At 38.3% G+C, this 19,549-nt stretch overlaps 2 protein-coding genes and 1 long non-coding RNA gene across 4 annotated transcripts; 2 read left to right on the forward strand and 1 right to left on the reverse strand.

Annotated features, from left to right (window-relative positions):
• Nucleotides 1-558: 558 nt before the first annotated feature.
• On the reverse strand, nucleotides 559-1,748 carry LOC119503446. The gene is made up of 4 exons (XR_005210316.1): nucleotides 1,637-1,748; nucleotides 1,430-1,461; nucleotides 1,172-1,330; nucleotides 559-809 (listed from the first exon to the last, which is right to left on the reverse strand). It is a non-coding gene; the product is annotated as an uncharacterized LOC119503446 (long non-coding RNA).
• Nucleotides 1,749-8,587: 6,839 nt separating this feature from the next.
• s100a10a (S100 calcium binding protein A10a) lies at nucleotides 8,588-10,429 on the forward strand. 2 transcript variants are annotated; one of them, XM_037793718.1, is made up of 3 exons: nucleotides 8,588-8,745; nucleotides 9,891-10,053; nucleotides 10,177-10,429. In XM_037793718.1, the coding sequence occupies exons 2-3, from the start codon at nucleotides 9,913-9,915 to the stop codon at nucleotides 10,342-10,344; spliced, it is 309 nt and encodes a 102-aa protein (XP_037649646.1). In that variant the 5' UTR covers nucleotides 8,588-8,745; nucleotides 9,891-9,912; the 3' UTR covers nucleotides 10,345-10,429. The 2 variants fall into 2 exon arrangements, with proteins under 2 accessions (XP_037649646.1, XP_037649647.1); XM_037793719.1 differs by having other exon boundaries at nucleotides 8,629-8,758.
• A 6,038-nt stretch (nucleotides 10,430-16,467) lies between these two features.
• Nucleotides 16,468-19,073, forward strand: LOC119504021 (ictacalcin-like). Its single transcript, XM_037796105.1, has 3 exons — nucleotides 16,468-16,613; nucleotides 18,455-18,600; nucleotides 18,762-19,073. The coding sequence occupies exons 2-3, from the start codon at nucleotides 18,463-18,465 to the stop codon at nucleotides 18,903-18,905; spliced, it is 282 nt and encodes a 93-aa protein (XP_037652033.1). The 5' UTR covers nucleotides 16,468-16,613; nucleotides 18,455-18,462; the 3' UTR covers nucleotides 18,906-19,073.
• The last annotated feature ends 476 nt before the right edge of the window (nucleotides 19,074-19,549 follow it).

Raw genomic sequence — 19,549 nt, forward strand, 5'->3', positions numbered from 1 at the left:
TCCTGCATTTTGATATGTGAAATACCTGCATTCAGTTAATACAAGGTTGAAGATGAGATACTGTGTTTGTGCTGTTATTTCTCATTATGAGCTGTACTGCATAAGTTACTTCATATTTTTCTGATTATATTGTTATTAAGAACAGCATTATTCCCTTAGCCTCTCATTAGATATTAAAGGGAGTGAGAGTCATAGTTTACCTTAGACAGATTTATTTTACAATGAGATGTCTCTCTCACCGTTTTACCAAGTAGTGGAGTTTAAAGGCTCTTAACACTATATTGAGTATTGTGTAAAATGTTCCTCATATCACGAGCCTATGGTGTTACACATACATTTGCATAAAGCAAGCATATTAACCTACTCCCATGTTGATAAGAGTATTAAATACTTGGCAAATCTCCCTTTAATGTACATTTTGAACAGATAAAAATGTGTGATTAATTTGCGATTGATTTGAACAAATCTCAAATAACTATGGACAATGATGTGATTAATCACGATTAAATATTTTAATTGATTGACAGCCTTAATAAAGACAAAAAAAAACAAGCAGGCAAGATTGGAACAAAAACACTATTATTTATTATTGTGATATGAAACCACATAGGTCAGATGGTTTATTTCCCATCAATAGTGCTTTACATGTTCATTACAGGTTATTCTTATGCTTTCTGCTGCTCCTCCATGGCCTTTTGGAGGACTTCGTATTGACATTCGGCAATTGTACAAACCAGTACGGCGAACTCTTTGAAGCTCACAAACCCGTCGTTGTCGAAGTCGATGTTGGAGAATAGTTCTGTGTCGTCCTGAGGACAAAAGGGAAAAAAGGGAATATATTCACCCACTGTGTCATATTTCACAAAGTAAAGAGTTATTTATTTGTTAAGTCATGAGGTATTTTGTTTTTTCATCAAAGCCATTTCAATATCTGAAGAAATTAAACAAATAAAAAGCATTATAATAAATTATATAAATATAAATAATCAGCATTGCTCCTGCCGTGTGCCAAAGGTTTAAATGATTTATAAGCTTTTAGTGTGGGGTGCTTTGCAGAACTCTCAAACTAAATATGTGAAATGTTCTAATGCATGTCAATATTTAATTAATTCTAGTGATAAACTTTGCAGAATGATGCAGTGTTAAAAAAAAGTACAATGATTCTCCTCACCGTGAAAAAATGACTCAGTTCAGACTTCACCATTGTTGAGAACTCCTCTTTGGTCAGTTTTCCTTCTGCATTTTGGTGCTTCATGAAGACGCCGAACATGGTAACCACAGACACTTCTAAAGCAGTCATTTGATCTCCCATTTTTAGAGTGTAGAGGATCTAGACAGATCATAATAACATCAATAACAATCATAATGTCAGTGTAATAAGAAGAAGAAGAATTGGATTTAAAGATTTCTCTTGAACATATTTACGCACCTGTCAAAAGGCAGCCGTGCTGAAGCAAGAACCTGAAAACAGAAACCATGTATACCATCAGCAATACAGTAATTCTTCAAATACAAGACTTTGACTTTAATTCTTAAAGAGTTATGATCCAAGAAAAACAGGTATAAAGTTTACTGAAAAGCCTTGTTATAAAAGAAAAGCAACACCTGTATGCATTTCTACTAATTTCCTTCCTACCTGGATTCAAAAGCAGAGTCCACCGAAGTGAGGAGAGGACAGAGTGTGAGGGTTTAAATAGAGGAGCATGTCGGAGACACTCCCTGACTCTGCCACACCTTGGTGTTTAAAAAAATCCTGTCTTTCAAGTCTTTAGAAGTTAAAAAGAAATTGCGTAACTCTGAGACTGCTAAACAGTCATTTAGTGGCATTTATCTACACCTGGGAGGCTTTTTTTATGACCTTATTTAGTTGAGATTTGATGCGTTCCTAATATGAGATAAAGATTGACAAGAGTTATTGGGGTAAAGTAGAGTATTTCATATTCAGTGTTCATCTTTTTAACATTCAGCAATTCAACTGTGGCCATCAATTAGAACAATATTTTTATGGAGAGATGGTTGTCCACATTAGGAGATTAATTTATAGTGCAAATAGGCAGTCAAACTGTACGTAGGGGAGAGCGGGGTCGGTTGGGACACTTTTGTCTCGACACCAAATAACCTTCCATTACTCACAGACTGCTTGAACACTACTGAAAATAGTTTGATCCTTGAACAGATACAGGTGACAGCTATCAATTTATCAAGTTTTTTTTAGCCCAACCCAAACTTGAAAGACACGATTTTGTTAAATGTACAATGAGTGAATATTCCAAAATGTTCACTCCCCGAGATGGTTAGGACATCTTGATCTGGGCTAAAAAAATATATAATTTAAATTGGAGAAAAAAAAATCTAATTTGAACACTTTATATTTACCATATCATTTGTTAACACATTTCTTTGATGAAAAGAAAACATTTGTAAATTTATTATATTTTCATTACTTACTGAAATATTGAATTTGAAAAAGGATTTCTGACTGGCTGCCAGGAACTATATAAACAATACCGTCTCAACCGGTTACTGTCCCAACCGCCCCAGGGAGAGCAGACACACTTTGGACTCTCCTGTGCTAGCTACCAACAAAAAAATCAGACAGTTTACACATCAACTGATAGGTCCGAAAATAAGCTTTCCAACAATATCTTTTTTGTATTAAAACTGTGAATAAAATGTGAGGAACAGTGAGAAGGTCTCCACTTTGAGGTTGAAAGTGAAGAGGGTGTGGCTGAGTATGAGCACGGTGAATGGCATAGTTGCTTTCTGGGGCCCTGTACAGACCTGGCATTAACATGCATCCTAAGTGATCAGATCACAAGTGAACAGCTCTAAGTACAGGTTTGAACGTGCTCAAGACGCATTGAGGACGCATGGAGATCGGATCTTTCAGACCACATTCAGAGGTGGTCTGGGCCACATTTGGCCACTATCTTTTAGCAGTGTGTACGCGAATGCGTCCTGGGTCACATTAGGGAGCGCCTACTCAACCGATGTCCAGCTGGGATCTGCGGGTATCACTGCACTCCTCAGGTGAACAGACAGGCAGACATGGGCTCTTGTCAGCATGGAAACAGCCTCTGTGCTCTACTGTTTTCTGTCGGTACAACTGTATTTCATTAAAATATATGTTGTTTATAGGCTACATAATCTACAGACTATCAGACTAGGCACACAAAGTGCATTATTATCATATTGTCGGAGATGTGTTGGTGTTTTTGTTCCGCTGCTTTGCACGGACCTGAGACCCGTCCGTTCGACCGCCTGCTCGCTCTCTCTCGGGGAAGTGAGATCAGATCACAAGTTGCCATTTAAGACACATGTGGAGACGCATTCTAATGCCAGATGTGAACAGACATACTTAAAGCTGTCCACTTGTGATCCGATCACTGAGGACGCATGTTAATACCAGGTCTGAACAGCGAAACTTGCTAAAAGGGTCATGTCGTAACCGTCGCACCTGACCCCGCTCTCCCCTATATGAGATTACAAAAATCTTAGCATATTAGCAGTTACTTAATATTGTGTATATTTTTGTAAATCACTCTCTTCTGCAATATCAGAACCAGGCATGCAGAAACGCTGTGAAGCTTACATGTCCAAGCTGAAATCTGTCAGTCTGGTTCAGCGCAACAAACACCGTCAAAGATTTGTGCAGACTAGGATTAAAGAAACACTTGTGTTCTAGTTTGTAGTTGTGCAGTTAAGCTTGTGCAGTTAAGTTGGATTTCTTTGGCCATGACACAAACAGAATAGATCTTACATAACCAAACACACCTCAGGAGCATAATATGCAATGGTTGTTATCCTCAAATGTGCTTTGGGTGTGGAGTATGGAGTGAATGGAGAGCTGGTTAGGTGAGAAACACTCTCTGGGTTGCCACAGGGCACACGGTTAATATGTAAAGGTTGGAGTGAATAGAGAGCTTGTGAGGCGAGAAACACTCTCTGGGTTGTCAGTAAATTTTTGTGAGAAGAATCACAAGACTCCTGACAGCAGTCTGAGTTTATCATGGGTGGAGGAAGTAGGGAGGCTTTTCTTAAAGGATCTATTGGCAGAAATGGAATATAATATTCATAAGTGTGTTTTCATTAGTATATAATCACCTGAAACTAAGAATTGTCGTGTTTTCGTTAGCTTAGAATGAGCCCTTCATATCTACATAGGGAGTGGGTCCTCTTCACGGAGTCCAATGTTGTGTATGTATAAATCTTCAAAGTATCTATAGCTGTCAGTAGAAGTATAAAGTATAGCATCACATGGAAATACTCAAATAAAGTACTTTATTTAATGTACTTATACTTCCCATCACTGGAGTTTACATAGCAAAGAAAGAACAACAGCAACTCTGGGTATTTGTGTTTTCCATATGGGAACAAATAAATGATATAAACATATAATATCCATGAACCATAATGTTTAGCTACAGTAGAAACTATAATATATGCAGGTCCTCAGGCGCATTACCAGTTTAATCCACAAGATGACGCGCTTAGAGCTCTATTCAGGCATCTGCTCAATCAGTTGCAGTAGAAATGTGGATTTACTATGTTTATCTGACAGCTTTATTTCCTTTTCAGATTAAGATTATAAATAAATAAAAAATAAATAATTGATTAGTTTAAAAAAATATAATGCAGAGTCATAAATGTATGAATGTATAAATTAGCTCCACTTTGACCAGCTATGACATTGAAATGATGCTTGCACATTAATGCATCATTATTAATAATCCAACAATAATCTAATATATAAAAACATAATACTGATAGGCCTATGTTCTTAATAATAAGTACTGTTACTTTTGATGTTTTAAGTACATTTTACTGATAATCCAGTGTCTGTTTGTAATACTACATTTCAACCACAAGAGGGCCCACTCATTCACTTATTAAAGTGAACTCACCAAACCAGTCCTAAGAGCTTTATACAGTGGTCAAAGTAGCAATAACACAGTGCACATGCACTAAAAGGGACATATTTTGCAGAATAGCCCATTTCAGAATAACATTAATTCTAATATTGGATGATGATTATTGATGCATTAATGTGTACATCGCTTTAAGATTGCAGTTGGTAAATGTATCTAAATAATATATATATATATATATATATATATTATTATATATCCGATAATAACACGTTAAAGCAATTTCATTTTAACGCCACTAATTTCTTTAAGGCATTAAGATACTTGCATCATATGAAACAAGAAAACTGAAGGAATCCACTGGTACCAACCATGTCATACTAGCTTGTATATAACATAATACTTGTCGCGAAGGAGTTTAAATAACGCATCCAAACTTACGCAAAATTTTGGCGAGGAAAAACTGGCATGGACATTTTCAAAGGGGTCCCTTGACCTCTGACCTCAAGATATGTGAATGAAAATGGGTTCTATGGGTACCCACGAGTCTCCCCTTTACAGACATGCCCACTTTATGATAATCACATGCAGTTTGGGGCAAGTCATAGTCAAGTCATCACACTGACACACTGACAGCTGTTGTTGCCTGTTGGGCTGCAGTTTGCCATGTTATGATTTGAGCATATTTTTTATGCTAATTGCAGTACCTGTGAGGGTTTCTGGACAATATGTGTCATTATTTTGTGTTGTTAACTGATTTTCAATAATAAGTATATACAGACGTAGGCAAAGTTGTTGGTACCCTTCCGTTAAAGAGAGAAAAACCCACAATGGTCACTGAAATAACTTGAAACTGACAAAAGTAATAATAAATAAAAATTTACTGAAAATGAACTAATGAAAATCAGACATTGTTTTTGAATTGTGGTTCAACAGAATCATTTTAAAAAAACAAACTAATGAAACTGACCTGGACAAAAAATGATGGTACCCCTAGAAAAGATGTAAAATAATGTGACCATAGGGACATGTTAAACTAAGGTGTGTCCTGTAAATAGCATCACAGGTATCTTCAAACTTGTAATCAGTCAGTCTGCCTATTTAAAGGGTGAAAAGTAGTCACTGTGCTGTTTGGTATCATGGTGTGTACCACACTGAACATGGACCACAGAAAGCTAAGGAGAGAGTTGTCTCAGGAGATCAGAAAGAACATTATAGACCTTCATGTTAAAGGTAAAGGCTATAAGACCATCTCCAAGCAGCTTGATGTTCCTGTGACTACAGCTGCTCATATTATTCAGAAGTTTAAGGTCCATGGGACTGTAGCCAACCTCCCTGGACGTGGCCGCAAGAGGAAAATTGATGACATATTGAAGAGACGGATAATACGAATGGTAACCAAAGAGCCTAGAACAACTTCCAAAGAGATTAGAGGTGAACTCCAAGGTCAAGGTACATCAGTGTCAGATCGCACCATCCGTCGCTGTTTGAGCCAAAGTGGATTTAATGGAAGACGACCGAGGAGGACGCAAATCATAAAAAAGCGAGACTGGAGTTTGCCAAAATGCATATTGACAAGCCACAAAGCTTCTGGGAGAATGTCCTTTGGACAGATGAGACAAAACTGAAGCTTTTTGGCAAGTCACATCAGCTCTATGTTCACAGACGCAAAAATGAAGCATCCAAAGAAAAGAACACTGTACCTAATGTGAAACATGGAGGAGGCTCGGTTATGTTATGGGGCTGCTTTGTTGCATCTGGCACAGGGTGTCTTGAATCTGTGCAGGGTGCAATGAAATCTCAAGACTATCAAGGCATTCTGGAGCGAAATGTGCTGCCCAGTGTCAGAAAGCTTGGTCTCAGTTGCAGGTCATGGGTCCTCCAACAGGATAATGACCCAAAACACAGCTAAAAACACCCAAGAATGGCTAAGAACAAAACATTGGACTATTCTGAAGTGGCCTTCTATGAGCCCTGATCTAAATCCTATTGAACATCTGTGGAAGGAGCTGAAACATGCAGTCTGGAGAAGGCACCCTTCAAACCTGAGACAGCTGGAGCAGTTTGCTCACGAGGAGTGGGCCAACATACCTGTGGACAGGTGCAGAAGTCTCATTGAGAGTTACAGAAATCACTTGATTGCAGTGATTGCCTCAAAAGGTTGTGCAACAAAATATTAAGTTAAGGGTACCATAATTTTTGTCTAGGCCAGTTTCATTAGTTTGTTTTTTTAAATGATTCTGCTGAACCATAATTCAAAAACAATATCTGATTTTCATTAGTTAATTTTCAGTGAATTTTTATTTATTATTACTTTTGTCAGTTTCAAGTTATTTCAGTGACCATTGTTGGTTTTTCTTTCTTTAACGGAAGGGTGCCAACGATTTTGCCTACGTCTGTACATACATTTGCATAAAGCAGAATACTTGCCCACTCCCATGTTAATAAGAGTGTTAAATACTTGACAAATCTCCCTTTAATGTACATTTTGAATGGATGAAAAATGTGCAATTAATTTGCAATTAATCGTGATTAACTATGGACAATCATGCGATGAATCACGATTAAATATTGACAGTATGTATGTAGTAGAATGTATATTGACAGTCGTAATATACATTATATATATGATTTATAAAAATATGCATACAAATATTTTATAAAATATATTTAGAAATAGTTCAATAAAAATGTATCTGAAAATGTTAATATAATCTTTTCACATATTGAGTAGGTAATCTTACAAAATGATGATCTAGCTGTATGGGGGCTGTTAACCCTTTATCTAAAGTACTTTGAAATAATACAGAAATAAGACTGTTCTCTTTTAAGCAAATATATATACATTATTTATATATATAATCATCCACTTTATTCACTGGGTCGCTTGTGAATATCACCTTGATGTCATTGGTTTATTGATCTAAAAATATCATAATTTATATTTAATTTTAATTTTCTGAATCTGGAAAGCAACTGGTAACTAAAGTTATCAAATGCATATAATGTAGTCAAAAGTAGTGGAGTGAAATTTAGAAGAAGAAAGTAACAGAAAACAGAAATACTTGAATAAAGACACAAGTACCTCAAAATTACTTAAATGCAGTACCTGACTAAATGTACTTAGTTACTCTTTACCACTGCCTTTATAGGATGAATAAAATGAACAACCCTGAAAGTACAAACACTTGCAGTCTCTCTTATGTGCTGTAAATTATTCTTGCAAAAAACATTTTCAAAATAGAGGATTAAGTGGTGGAATGGGATCTGTTTGTTTGTTTAGATAACACCGTGAACTCAGTGTTTGACATTTGCATCACCTGACTGCATGTGTTGTCAGTCCCTGAGGGACTTTGTGTGGTAACATGCTATACTGATGGGCTGAACTGCTGATTACATTAAGCCCCATTCATGAATTCCATCATGTTGACGTTAGTCCCGCAGGATCTCTTCTTTTCTGCTAAGAAATCCTCTACTTGGTTGCTCATTAGCCTATTTATTTACAGTATATATAGGCTATATTACTAATGAAGATCAGTCTAGACTCTCTATAAAGTGACATCTATTTATTTACTCATTTCACAGCTTCACTGTAATATTGTGAAGAGGGAAGAGAAGTCAGTCAGTCTAACCACTCCCAGATCTAATATCAAGTTTATTAGACTACTTCAGTATGGAGTTACCGCCCACCACCGTCCGACCAGCCCAGTCTCACTATTCCACTCGACAGAGTCCACTGTCCACACCACAGGTTGACTCACACTGCACAGCAACAGTCAGGGCGGCGCCTGACTATAAAACCCTCTTCTGCACTTTTTCCCCGACCTCTGAACATTCCTCCACCTCTCCTCTGCCGACTACGTCCCAGCCCTGCACGGTAAGAACTAACGGTAACTAACTGTACTTGTATGACTGGCTTTATCAGGGTTTACATAAATCCTATGATAACTCTTCTGCAGGTACAACCTCTTGGAATGTATTGGATAGATTATATCTGCTCATCAAAGTTGTCCTGAAGGGAAGAATGTTGGTTATTAATGATTTTTGTGTGTTTCTTATACAGTCTAGGTATATCACAGCATTTGTTCAATTTTGCTGCTTTTACATAGGCTTTTATTTTTATTTACATCTTTTGAAAAAGTATGCCGTCCGTTCATATGATTGTCCTAGTTTCTTTTCATAGAATATTTATACCTTTTGTTAAGCACTCACTAAAAAACTCTCCAGTTTATCACATTTTACTCCAGTGTTGTTTCTTTGTTAACACAGTTGAGTGCATGTAGCCTATATGTACACTACAAAGGGTGTGGTTGGACTGAGGGCATGTACACACACGTGTACTCTGTGGCTATAGTGTCGCCTCTCATTTTGCTACACAACCACCACATCTGCACACTTTTTTTCCCTCATTCAGCTAAAGTTTTCCATTCCCTCTTACACAAATAACGCACAGCCCCAGTTTTCCCTCCCACTTCTCCTTTTTTAACTGTTGCAACTCTACAGTGTTCAGAATGGTTCGTGATTATTCATCATTCATTAGGTTCATTCATTCAGTGGCAATTTTAGTTGTCAACCTAATTACAGGCCTCTCGCTTCTCATGAGTATTACTCATCAGTGCGAACTAGGGCGTTGGAGCGAAGAGAAGAGTGTTGCTATGCCGTCATTGGGCTCCATTGCGTTCTCCTAAAATGCAATGGAGCTATCCTCTTTTGCGGAACAGAGTCTGACCTTTATTTCACCCAAGACACGGAATGCTTTCTCAGTTGAAATGTCAATCCGACATTTGTTTCTTGCAAAGAAAGGCTGCTGTTTACACAGAGAGGATCAGCTCCCTGGCTTTTGACCTCCCCCACGCCCTTACAAATCCTTAGATAAGCTCATCAGTAGAACTTTTGATAAGTTTATCACCAAGTATCACTAAACAATCAAAGTCTTTTCCATTTTTTTTTTCATGAAAGTTCTCTGAGGTCTTGGTTCATTGATCATATTCAACAATTTCTTCTCTATTTTAACTTTTTCAGTCTAAAACCCATCTCAGCAACCATGCCTTCAGAACTGGAGACCGCCATGGAGTCACTCATCAAGGTGTTCCACCGTTACGCCTCTAAGGATGGCAAGAGCGGCACACTCAACCGGCGAGAGCTCAGAGAGCTGATGGAGAACGAGCTGTCTACCTTCCTCAAGGTGAGAAGTGACTAACATGTAATGTACACAATCACAGTGTCAAGAATTTAATTATATCCCTTATCGCATAATACGGTATATAACCCAAAGTTTTCTTGTTGATGTTCCCCTTCTTTAACCCAGTCTCAGAAGGACCCTGCTGCTGTAGACAAAATCATGAAAGACCTAGACACCAACGGCGACGGCCAGGTGGACTTCGAGGAGTTTGTTTCTCTGGTTGTTGGACTTTCCATTGCCTGTGAGCAGTGCTACAAGATGCACATGAAGAAGACGGCTTCTGCGAAGAAGTAAACGATAGAGAGGAGAAGAAACCAAAAAGCATTTCAAGTTTTGTAAAGATTGTTTTGTTCATTAAACACACTGAAGAATTTCAAACACGTTGTGTCCAGTGGTTATTCTGTGTGTACTACTGTTACTGTATATTAGGCATTATCATACATGTTCTCTCATTTAAAGAGGACCTATGATGCTTTTGTGCTTTTTCCCTTTCCTTTAATGTGTTATATAGTTTTTTGTGCATGTAAAAGGTCTGCAAAGTTACAAAGCCCAAAGTCCACACCAAAGGGAGTTACTCTCCCTCACAGACACACTGCTCCTGGATTTGAAGTCCCGCCTTTTCTTCCGAAACGTAGTGATGTCACCAAGTAACACATTTGCATAATACCTGCCTAGTGGCTAGTTTGGCACGCCCTCAGACAAAGCTAGTTACAGCGGAGCTTGATAGGAGTCCAAAGAGTTTGGTTCGGTTGACCAATCACAACATAGTGGGCCAGCTGACCAATCAGAGCAAACTGGGTTTTTTGGTGGGCGGGGCCAGGAGCTCAAACAGAGCGTTTCAGACAGATGGTGAAAAAAGGTGCTGCAGCACAGCCGGTATGACAAAAAATAAAACATTTTTTGAACATTAAAGTATGTAAACATGTTCTAGTAGAAACCCAAAATACAAGTATGCACCTGAAAATAAGCATAATAGGTCCTCTTTAAATTCATAGTCATGACACTTTCAAGTCATAGTCAAGTCAGCACACTGACACACTGACAGCTTGCCATGTTATGATTTGAGAATATTTTTTATGCTAAATGCAGTACCTGTGAGGGTTTCTGGACAATATTTTGTCATTGTTTTGTGTTGTTAATTGGTTTCCAATAATAAATATATACATACACTTGCATAAAGCAAGCATATTTGTCCACTCCCATGTTGATAAGAGTATTAAATACTTGACAAATCTCTCTTTAAGGTACATTTTGAAAAAAAAATGTGTGATCAATTTGCGATTAATCACGGATAATCATGCGATTAATATTAATATTTTAATCGATTGACAGCCCTACTTTAAATATAAAAGCACCTCTGCTTCTTTGAGTTTCTATACAGTGTTTTTTTACTTGTATAAATATTAAAAATGATCATTGCTATTTCCCATCCATTGTTTTGTGCTAATTTCACGCCCTGGAGAAGCTCATCCCAGAGATCACAAGTGTACTGCCTCCCTTGGCAACTGTACCATCAACACTAGGTATGATGAGGCAATTCCCACCTGTAATATATACTCCCCTGCTGAGTGTGAAAGTGCAGACGGACCTCTCCCTCTCTGTTTGATAAAGTCCTGCTTATCGCTGCTCTGAGGAATCTGCCGAATATTCCAGTTACAAACACACCTCTCTGTGAAGCTGATGTTGCAACTCTCTAAATTACGATGCATTCATGAGGTGATCGGGGGCGTTATTACTGAATAAACTTTGTTGCATTATAGTCAATTAGATTTGATTGAGCAAGACGACTCTGAGTCACATGGCCCAGCGGGTTGGTGCACCACTGTTTCCACCAAATTCTTTTCATTATGTTTTATGTCTGGTAAAACTTGGACACCACCAGAGGGACGAACAGGATGAACCCCTCCTTCTGACTCTTCCTGAACTGAAATTTTATAGCTCTAACATTAGGTCTCCCAGGCAGCACCTTCTTCACTGACAAGCTCTAACAAATTACAAATGTTTTAGTCATAAATGGATAAGATATGACTTGTGTAATTTAGGGTTTGGCCCACGGTTGCGGTCAGGGTCTGCCAATCCCGGTGAACTTTTACCGCCAGAGGAAGGCCTGCCTGGAAGGCCAAACTCGGGGCGAAAAAGTCTCTCTAGTCTGCAGTGCACACACCTCCTTGGACAGCGCCTTTGCTCTGTGGCCTACCAGTGCTCATGGTTACAGGGCAAACACCCAAGTTGCTAGGTTACAGCGCTCTGAGTGTGTGTTTGTGTGTGTGTGTGTGTGTGTGTGTGTGTGTGTGTTCACTCCTCAGTTTACACAAGCACCACGCCCATGTGACCCACAGATGAGTTTACAGCCGGGATTTCCCACTTTGCTGTCTGTTTTCTCAACATCCCTGCTTTGTAGTTGAGTGTGAGATGCACTGAATCCATCGATATGTACTGTACATGCTGTACGTTTATCATGTGGCCTAAAACAATACAATGACTATTTGTGTAGATGATAAACTCTCTCCAAGCAGGGAGTAAGATAACAACCTCTTATGAGGTCAATGAACAGACCCCAGCTTGTTCCCTCAAGCGCATGTTAATACCAGGTCTGAACAGGGCCTCGAGCAAGGAGACTTACTAATTCCCTTTGTCACGACAACCTTTGTCAGTTGGAATAACCCTGCACACTCTCACAATGTTAATATTTCTCAGCTGATACACAGTGAAGGTGTGTATTGGTTTGATTCAATAGATTAGCAAACATTCATGGATGCATACCACACCTCCCTTTAAAACACACAGCGCCTCTCTGTGGACAATTCAATCTGTTAAACAATAACAGCAATGTTCTGAACCTGCCAAACCCTTCCAGCATCCGGTTTATAGCTGCTGCTGCTACTGCTGCTGCTGCTGCTTTGGGAAATGACATCAAACTATTGTGATCTTGTTACAGCTGATGATATGAAAAATGTCAAAGTACTTTATACTTGTCTCATTTTTGCTGTCACTTAGATGTGAGCCAGTGCTTTGCTTTGCTAGTTATTTTTATGGGTCCATTGCTCCTTGTCATTCCCCATCTTTTTGTGGTTGTGTCTAGAAGGTAACTCACAAATTGCAAAAGCCTGTAGAAACTTGCAAAAACTCATGCAAGACTCGCTGCCCGACGACCTATCTTTACCTTAACCATTCGAGGTCAATGCCAATTTTGAAAATGGGCGTAGTTCCACTTTAACCATCTCGCGGGAGTTTCTCAAATTGTAGGAAACCTTCTAGACAACACCCTCTTTATCTCTCCTCATTTCCTGTCATCTCTTTACTGTGTCTCTCTGATAAAGCCTTAACATGCTGCCTAACATCCAAATCATATCTTTAAAATCAGCAACCTTCTTATTGGTTTCTGGTCAAACTTTTCTGAGGGTGTTGTGGGGTGTATTGTGGGGATTCATCATGACTGCAGTATTTGTAAAATGGCTATACGGCCCTGGGTGGGTGTTAAATTGAAAAGTGCTGTTGGTGGTAGTATAGGGCGTCTGGGGTTTGGTTGGGGCATCACGTTGTTGTGAGAAAGACTCATGTCTGCAAGTGAACACTCCAGGAAAATATGCTTTCTCTACAATGTACCTCTGCTAGACCACTAGATGGCATAAGAGTGTAACTGTAATCATAATGAAGGCCATGAGTGTTTTTTTTTTAAGTATAAATTGTTAAAACCGCTCCAGCTGTCCAGCAAATAGTTTCATATGAATCACAGCTGGATATAATACAGAATGTGGTTTCCATGGATACTCCCTCCCTGTTTGGTCAAACTTTTTTATTATCTTCTTCCTTCCCCATCTTACTCACTCACATGCCCAAAGTTTTCCACACAGTGAAACAAGGACACTGCAATGTAAAAGTCTCAGGTTGCATCATAAATTCAGTTGCAGAGTACATGAATGTTGGTAACAGTGACTTGACTTCCAACCTATGATCTCCACTTTGCTAAACTTTGATTGAAGTTGTTAATTAGAGACCAAAACAAGTGTACCCTGACCAAAGAAGAGAGACAGGAAAAGATCTTTCATATCTAACTAAAAGTCATGCAACAGACCACACACACATTGAGACAAACACGCGCTTAGAAATGCCCAAGTTCTAATTTTTATGTCTCTGATTTCTAGTCTCTGCAGCATGACTAACAAGCTTCAGGGACATGACTATGAGTCACAGCCTCCACCACAAAATTGCAAGGAAGAGAGGACCCACACAGGACCAAAACAATCAGCCCTCAGTGAGTCACTGTGCCCAAATGTTTTCATTCTGCAATCATGTGCATCTCAAACAATTAAATAAAAATAGAAACAAGTCAGTTATATGTACAAAAAACAACAAATTAGTTAGTATAATATACATTTAAAGGTGCTATTGATAACATTCAGCCACTAGATTTTGCAGTCTCCCTCCCCCGTTCCATTGCATTTACTTCACAACAAGTCGTTGCCAGGCACTATATGTTTTTATCCACACTAACTGCCGACCCAGGGATACCATGTGACCCTAACGTTATTTTACTTTTGGCTCACAAGCCTTGTTAAAAGTGGGAACCAAACATCAGGTATCTTCCACAGAGATAAATAAAACATTAATTTTGGGCCCGCCAACATTTTTTAAATGATTAATTCACAATCACAATAATTTTTTTCAGGAAAATCCATACTTTCATTCAGTACCTAGGCTCTGTAGATGTATTATTTTTGTTTACATAAAAATGTTATCAATAAGACCTTTAAAGTGTTCTCTGATTTTAAAAATCCACATATAACTTAAAACATACATAACTCATTGCTTTGGTTTGATTTTCAAAAAGGTCATTGCAGCAAACGTCTCGTCACATTTGGTCTTGTCGTCTTTAGAAAAGTCAGAAAAATTATCAAAATGTATTTGGGGTGTGTTGCACAGAGGCATGCACAGTATTACAAACCTGTAAACTTAAACAAGGAAGTGGAAGTGAAATTATGATTCATAATGCAAAAAAATGTGATTAAAGTTAATTCTTTGGGGGGAGAAAAAAAGACGACATAAAGAGGAACTACAGCCATTTTCAAAATTCATACATGTTATTCCTATGGTCTAAGATAGTCCAAAAATATTAGTAAACATGAACAACTCTTTCCCATGTCCAAAAACTAGAGTGCTAAAACTTAAACTTGTGATGTCATCAAGTATAAAGTGTGGAGCTGCTCCATAGACGATGAATGGGGAGAGATGTTCTAGATGACACTGAGAGCACCCAGAGGAATGATCTGAGTATATGGGAACATTTTCTGTTTCACAACTGAGATCACTACAATAGACGAAAGCTCATTTGGGTATAAAAAAGAAAACAAATATTCTGTGGGTCCATAAAATCATAAAATTATACCCTTCTTTATGATATATGACAATGACATCACAAGTTTGAGACTTACTTCTCTGGTTTCTGGCTCTGAGAGAGAGTAGCTCATGTTCACAAATATTGATTGAACTTTTTTTAGGCAATGGAAAATGTAGGTGGTGTTCCCCTTTAAGACTTCTGAAAACAGCTCCAGCATTTGTCTCGTGACCCTGCCATCAAGAGTCTTGAGAGATGTGTTCTTTGCAAGGGTCTATGCTAAAGTGTTTTACACAAATTGTGGCTCTTCTTATATTGTGGAATTAACAAAAGTGACCTCTAAATGAAGCAGCTGTGACATCATTACAAAAAGTGATTCAGTTCACATAGTGTTTGCTGTATCCCTGCATTCATCAGCATGCAAAACATCTTCAATGAACAAGAAAAATGCAAATAAAATCAAGTTTAGGATGTTTCCCTGAAATCCATTTCATAAATAATTAATAATAACAGTTAATATTCTACTAAGAGTAATTGTTATCTGGAAAGAAACAAGTGAACTAGAAGTAAACATAAAATCCCAAACTCCTTAAATTGCATCAAAGCATGAAAAAAAGCTTCTTTTTTTTCTTAAAAAAAACCAAACTGTTACATGACTAAATTGGCTTAAATTATACCGTAGCTGTAACAAGCCTGAAGTAGTACAAAACATCCCCTTTTCACTTTGTAAAAGACAATACAGCACACTGCTACTATATACTTCTTCTGCATATTGCATGCCACAGTTTTAACAGCAATAATTGCAGGTTCAAATGCAATCTAGAGATCATAACATTATGTGATAAATTATGCTTATTTTCAGCATTTTGAAAATCCCATCTGAATGCAAACTATAGGCCTGCTTATCAGAACAAACATTGTACACATCAAGTGTGAAATGGCTCCTAGCAGACTCCCTAACAACCAGCATTAATAATCTTCAGCTGTTTGTTGACTTTTCTAAGCAACAATAATAAATCCAGTGTTTCTTAAAGAACAACTTGGGAAATTTAAAAAAGTAAGAAGCCACGAGTGGAGAAGTGGGAGTGGTTGGAGATGAAAGGAGCATTATGGAGGGAGGGATGAAGGGTGTGGTGGTGTATAAAACATCCTTTGCATCCTTTCCCATCGCTACAGCACGACCGACTTTCACTCTCCACTTTCCTTAAATCTCTACAGATCAACTTCGGTGAGTAAAAAACCTGAACAATGTTTTCTTTGTTGTTTTATTTTTCAGTTACAGACTTTAAAAAATGCACCAAAACTTTTTTTCCAATAGAGAATTCTTTTGAATGCAGCACCTTTAATGTAATTTCTGTGATTTTTCTTTGTGTAAAACACAACTGCAAAGTTACCAAGTTGCCAGCTCTGTGTTGCATTTTGTGTTTTGGTGTTGAGGTATGACTTTTCTTCGTTGCTTGGGAAACAAACGTTGCAACAGACGTTGCTCATTTTGCTCCGATGCCACTTCCTTTAGCCTGGAATGCCCTTTTCCTAATGCATTGTACATTCAGTATGTACATTGCATCACAAGTTCAAACTTGCTTTAATTCATGTGGTTTGTGCTTGCTTTGGGCTACCCTTTCACAATTCCCATCTGTTTACGAACCCTCTGCTGCCACAGTTTCCTCAGCTCACCACACCCCAGAGAGGGGACAGCACCACGTGATCCAGAATGCAACCAGAACTGAACTCTCTTGGGTCCGTGGAGTCAGTGGAAAAAAAAAAACTTTCCAGACATACAGCATTCACTACTGGGACAAGTTACTACAAGTCTTGACCTGCTTCTTTACCTGTAGTTCAATTGTGTTACCTGGAGAGATTAAGCTGTTGCCATAACAATGTCCTGTGTCACTCGACAGAGAATATGTTGTGAGGGGAAATAAGAGTGGCTGGGCCCTGGTGGAAACCTAGGGTTTATTTTTATCCAGCTCCATGGACAACCCAGAGAAAAACACTGGCAGAGACAAAAGCAATGATGTCAGCCACTACCTGCTGCTCTTAATGAATAAAATCACCATGCATTATGTATATATTTTGTCATAGCCACTTAAAGTGTATCAAGAGGAAAAAAACAACCCTAGCACAATAGTGAAGCAGACTTGAATGTCAGGATTTAAGGACCAAGGCTTAGTCTTAAAAATAACTATTAAAATAACTGAGTAAATCTGTTTAATTCCAGTTTTACCAAACAGAGCCATGAACTCAGATGCATTTTCCCTTTCCTTCCCTTGCAAACATTCCTTCACGTCGTGGATATAAATGCTGTCCTTTGTTAACATTCCAAATTTGACCACAATGCCACATGATCCGTTATATGCCTGAAAGTTAACAGACTTTGCCTCTAGATGGAGCCATAGCAGCATTAAATGAGAGCAACTTCCTCAGTGAGTCATCTGAAGATATGTGAGGAAAATACAGGGCACAATCTGACCTGAACCCATGCCGTGCAACCAATGCAGGGACATGAGCGGGACCGGCTCTAGCGCTTTTGGTGCCCTAGGTGAAATTCGGATTTGGAGCCCCCAATCGGCACTGCTCTAGGGTTAGAGTTCAAACCCCCCCAGAACCCTAACCCTAGCCCCATAAACTGCAACACAAATCAGACATCACAATGGTTTTACGACAAAAATTAAGATTTTTATTTTCAGAAATAACTGTATTTATTATAATATAAATAAACAATTGGTCCCTGATGTTGTTGGCTTGAAAGTGTTGAGTAAAATGAGTAAGGGTGCCCACTGGCATTTTATTTATTTATTTATTTATTTATTTATTTATTTATTTATTTATTTATTTATTTATTTAATTATTTAATTATTTATTTATGTATTTATTTATGTATTTATGTATTTATTGATTTATTGATTTATTAATTGATTTATTAATTTATTATTTTTTTATTTCTGGTGACCCCAGAAGTTGGTGCCCTAGGTGACCGCCTATATGGCCTACGCCTTAAGCTTGCCCAGGACATGAGGAAAAATGTACATGTGTCACTATTTAACTCTTCCTGTCCTTTTGAACCAGCTATCATCATGTCTAACACCGTGACAGCTATCAGCCTCCTCATTGACGTCTTCAGTAAATACGCTGGCAAGGAGGGGGACCAGCACACCCTGACTAAGGACGAGCTGAAAGATCTTCTTAAGGCGGAACTGGGAGAACTGCTGGGGGTGAGTGACCTCTGACCTCTCTCTATCTCAGTCCTGCACAACTAACAGGACGCACACTGGCCTTACTGTACATGTTGTGGCGCATTGCATGGAGAGGAGGGTGAATGCTCTTGGTAGAATTTGTGCATCATCACATCACAGCACACTTTTCTCGCCTGCAGCAAGCCAATGACAAGGCGGCGGTGGACAAAATCTTCCAGGGCATGGACGCAAACAAGGACAACAGTGTGGACTTCAAGGAGTTCATGAGCATGGTCTGCTGCCTCACTATGATGTGCCACGAGCACTTCTGCTGCAAAAAATAGGGATCCAAGCGCCACCTTGGGGCCAGCATAGAGAGCTGCCTTCCTGTGAAAGAGATCCCGTGTTCTGAAGAAGGATCAAATATTTACTACTATTTACTAAATTACCACAAAGTCACAAAACATCATATTGTAATGCACTATGAAATAAACTTATTTCTTTGAAACACATGACTTGTGCACTTTGTGTGTCACTGCAGTTGTTTCCCAACCCATTTTCCTCCAAGTCCCCCCTACCCCATATTTTCTCATGTCATCACCCAAAATGTACAAATCCTCGAACAAAACCCTCAGTTTGAATAACTTTCTATAATAATATAGGCCAACAATTATGGATTGAAGCAGAATATGTCATTAGATAAAAACATGTTGTGAATTTTGGAAATGATTACATCTATCTTTTTCCAATAAATGTTGACTTCTGGACTTTACAACGCTCTGGAGATATTGGAAATGTGTGGCACAAAAGAGTCCGAAACAATCCTACGCAGTCACCACTGGAATCTAATTCTAAAAATAGTATAATACTAATAATATTAGTGTAGCCTTATATTTATCTGCAACTATGCAGAAATATTGAGTTTAAACAGAATGTGGCCTACGACGTAATACAAAAAAATATTTCCCAGTAAGTGTGTTTTTATGAT

This window comes from Sebastes umbrosus, chromosome 15 (genome assembly GCF_015220745.1).
Source record: "Sebastes umbrosus isolate fSebUmb1 chromosome 15, fSebUmb1.pri, whole genome shotgun sequence".
Lineage (NCBI taxonomy): Eukaryota > Metazoa > Chordata > Actinopteri > Perciformes > Sebastidae > Sebastes > Sebastes umbrosus.

What these genes read in the sequence shown, in the direction of transcription:
- s100a10a (XM_037793718.1), top strand. Translation starts at nt 9,913, where the DNA reads ATGCCTTCAGAACTGGAGACCGCCATGGAGTCACTCATCAAGGTGTTC. An exon ending in AGCTGTCTACCTTCCTCAAG is followed by an intron (nt 10,054 to 10,176) that starts GTGAGAAGTGAC and finishes TCTTTAACCCAG; the next exon opens with TCTCAGAAGGACCCTGCTGC.
- LOC119504021 (XM_037796105.1), top strand. Translation starts at nt 18,463, where the DNA reads ATGTCTAACACCGTGACAGCTATCAGCCTCCTCATTGACGTCTTCAGT. An exon ending in AACTGGGAGAACTGCTGGGG is followed by an intron (nt 18,601 to 18,761) that starts GTGAGTGACCTC and finishes TCTCGCCTGCAG; the next exon opens with CAAGCCAATGACAAGGCGGC.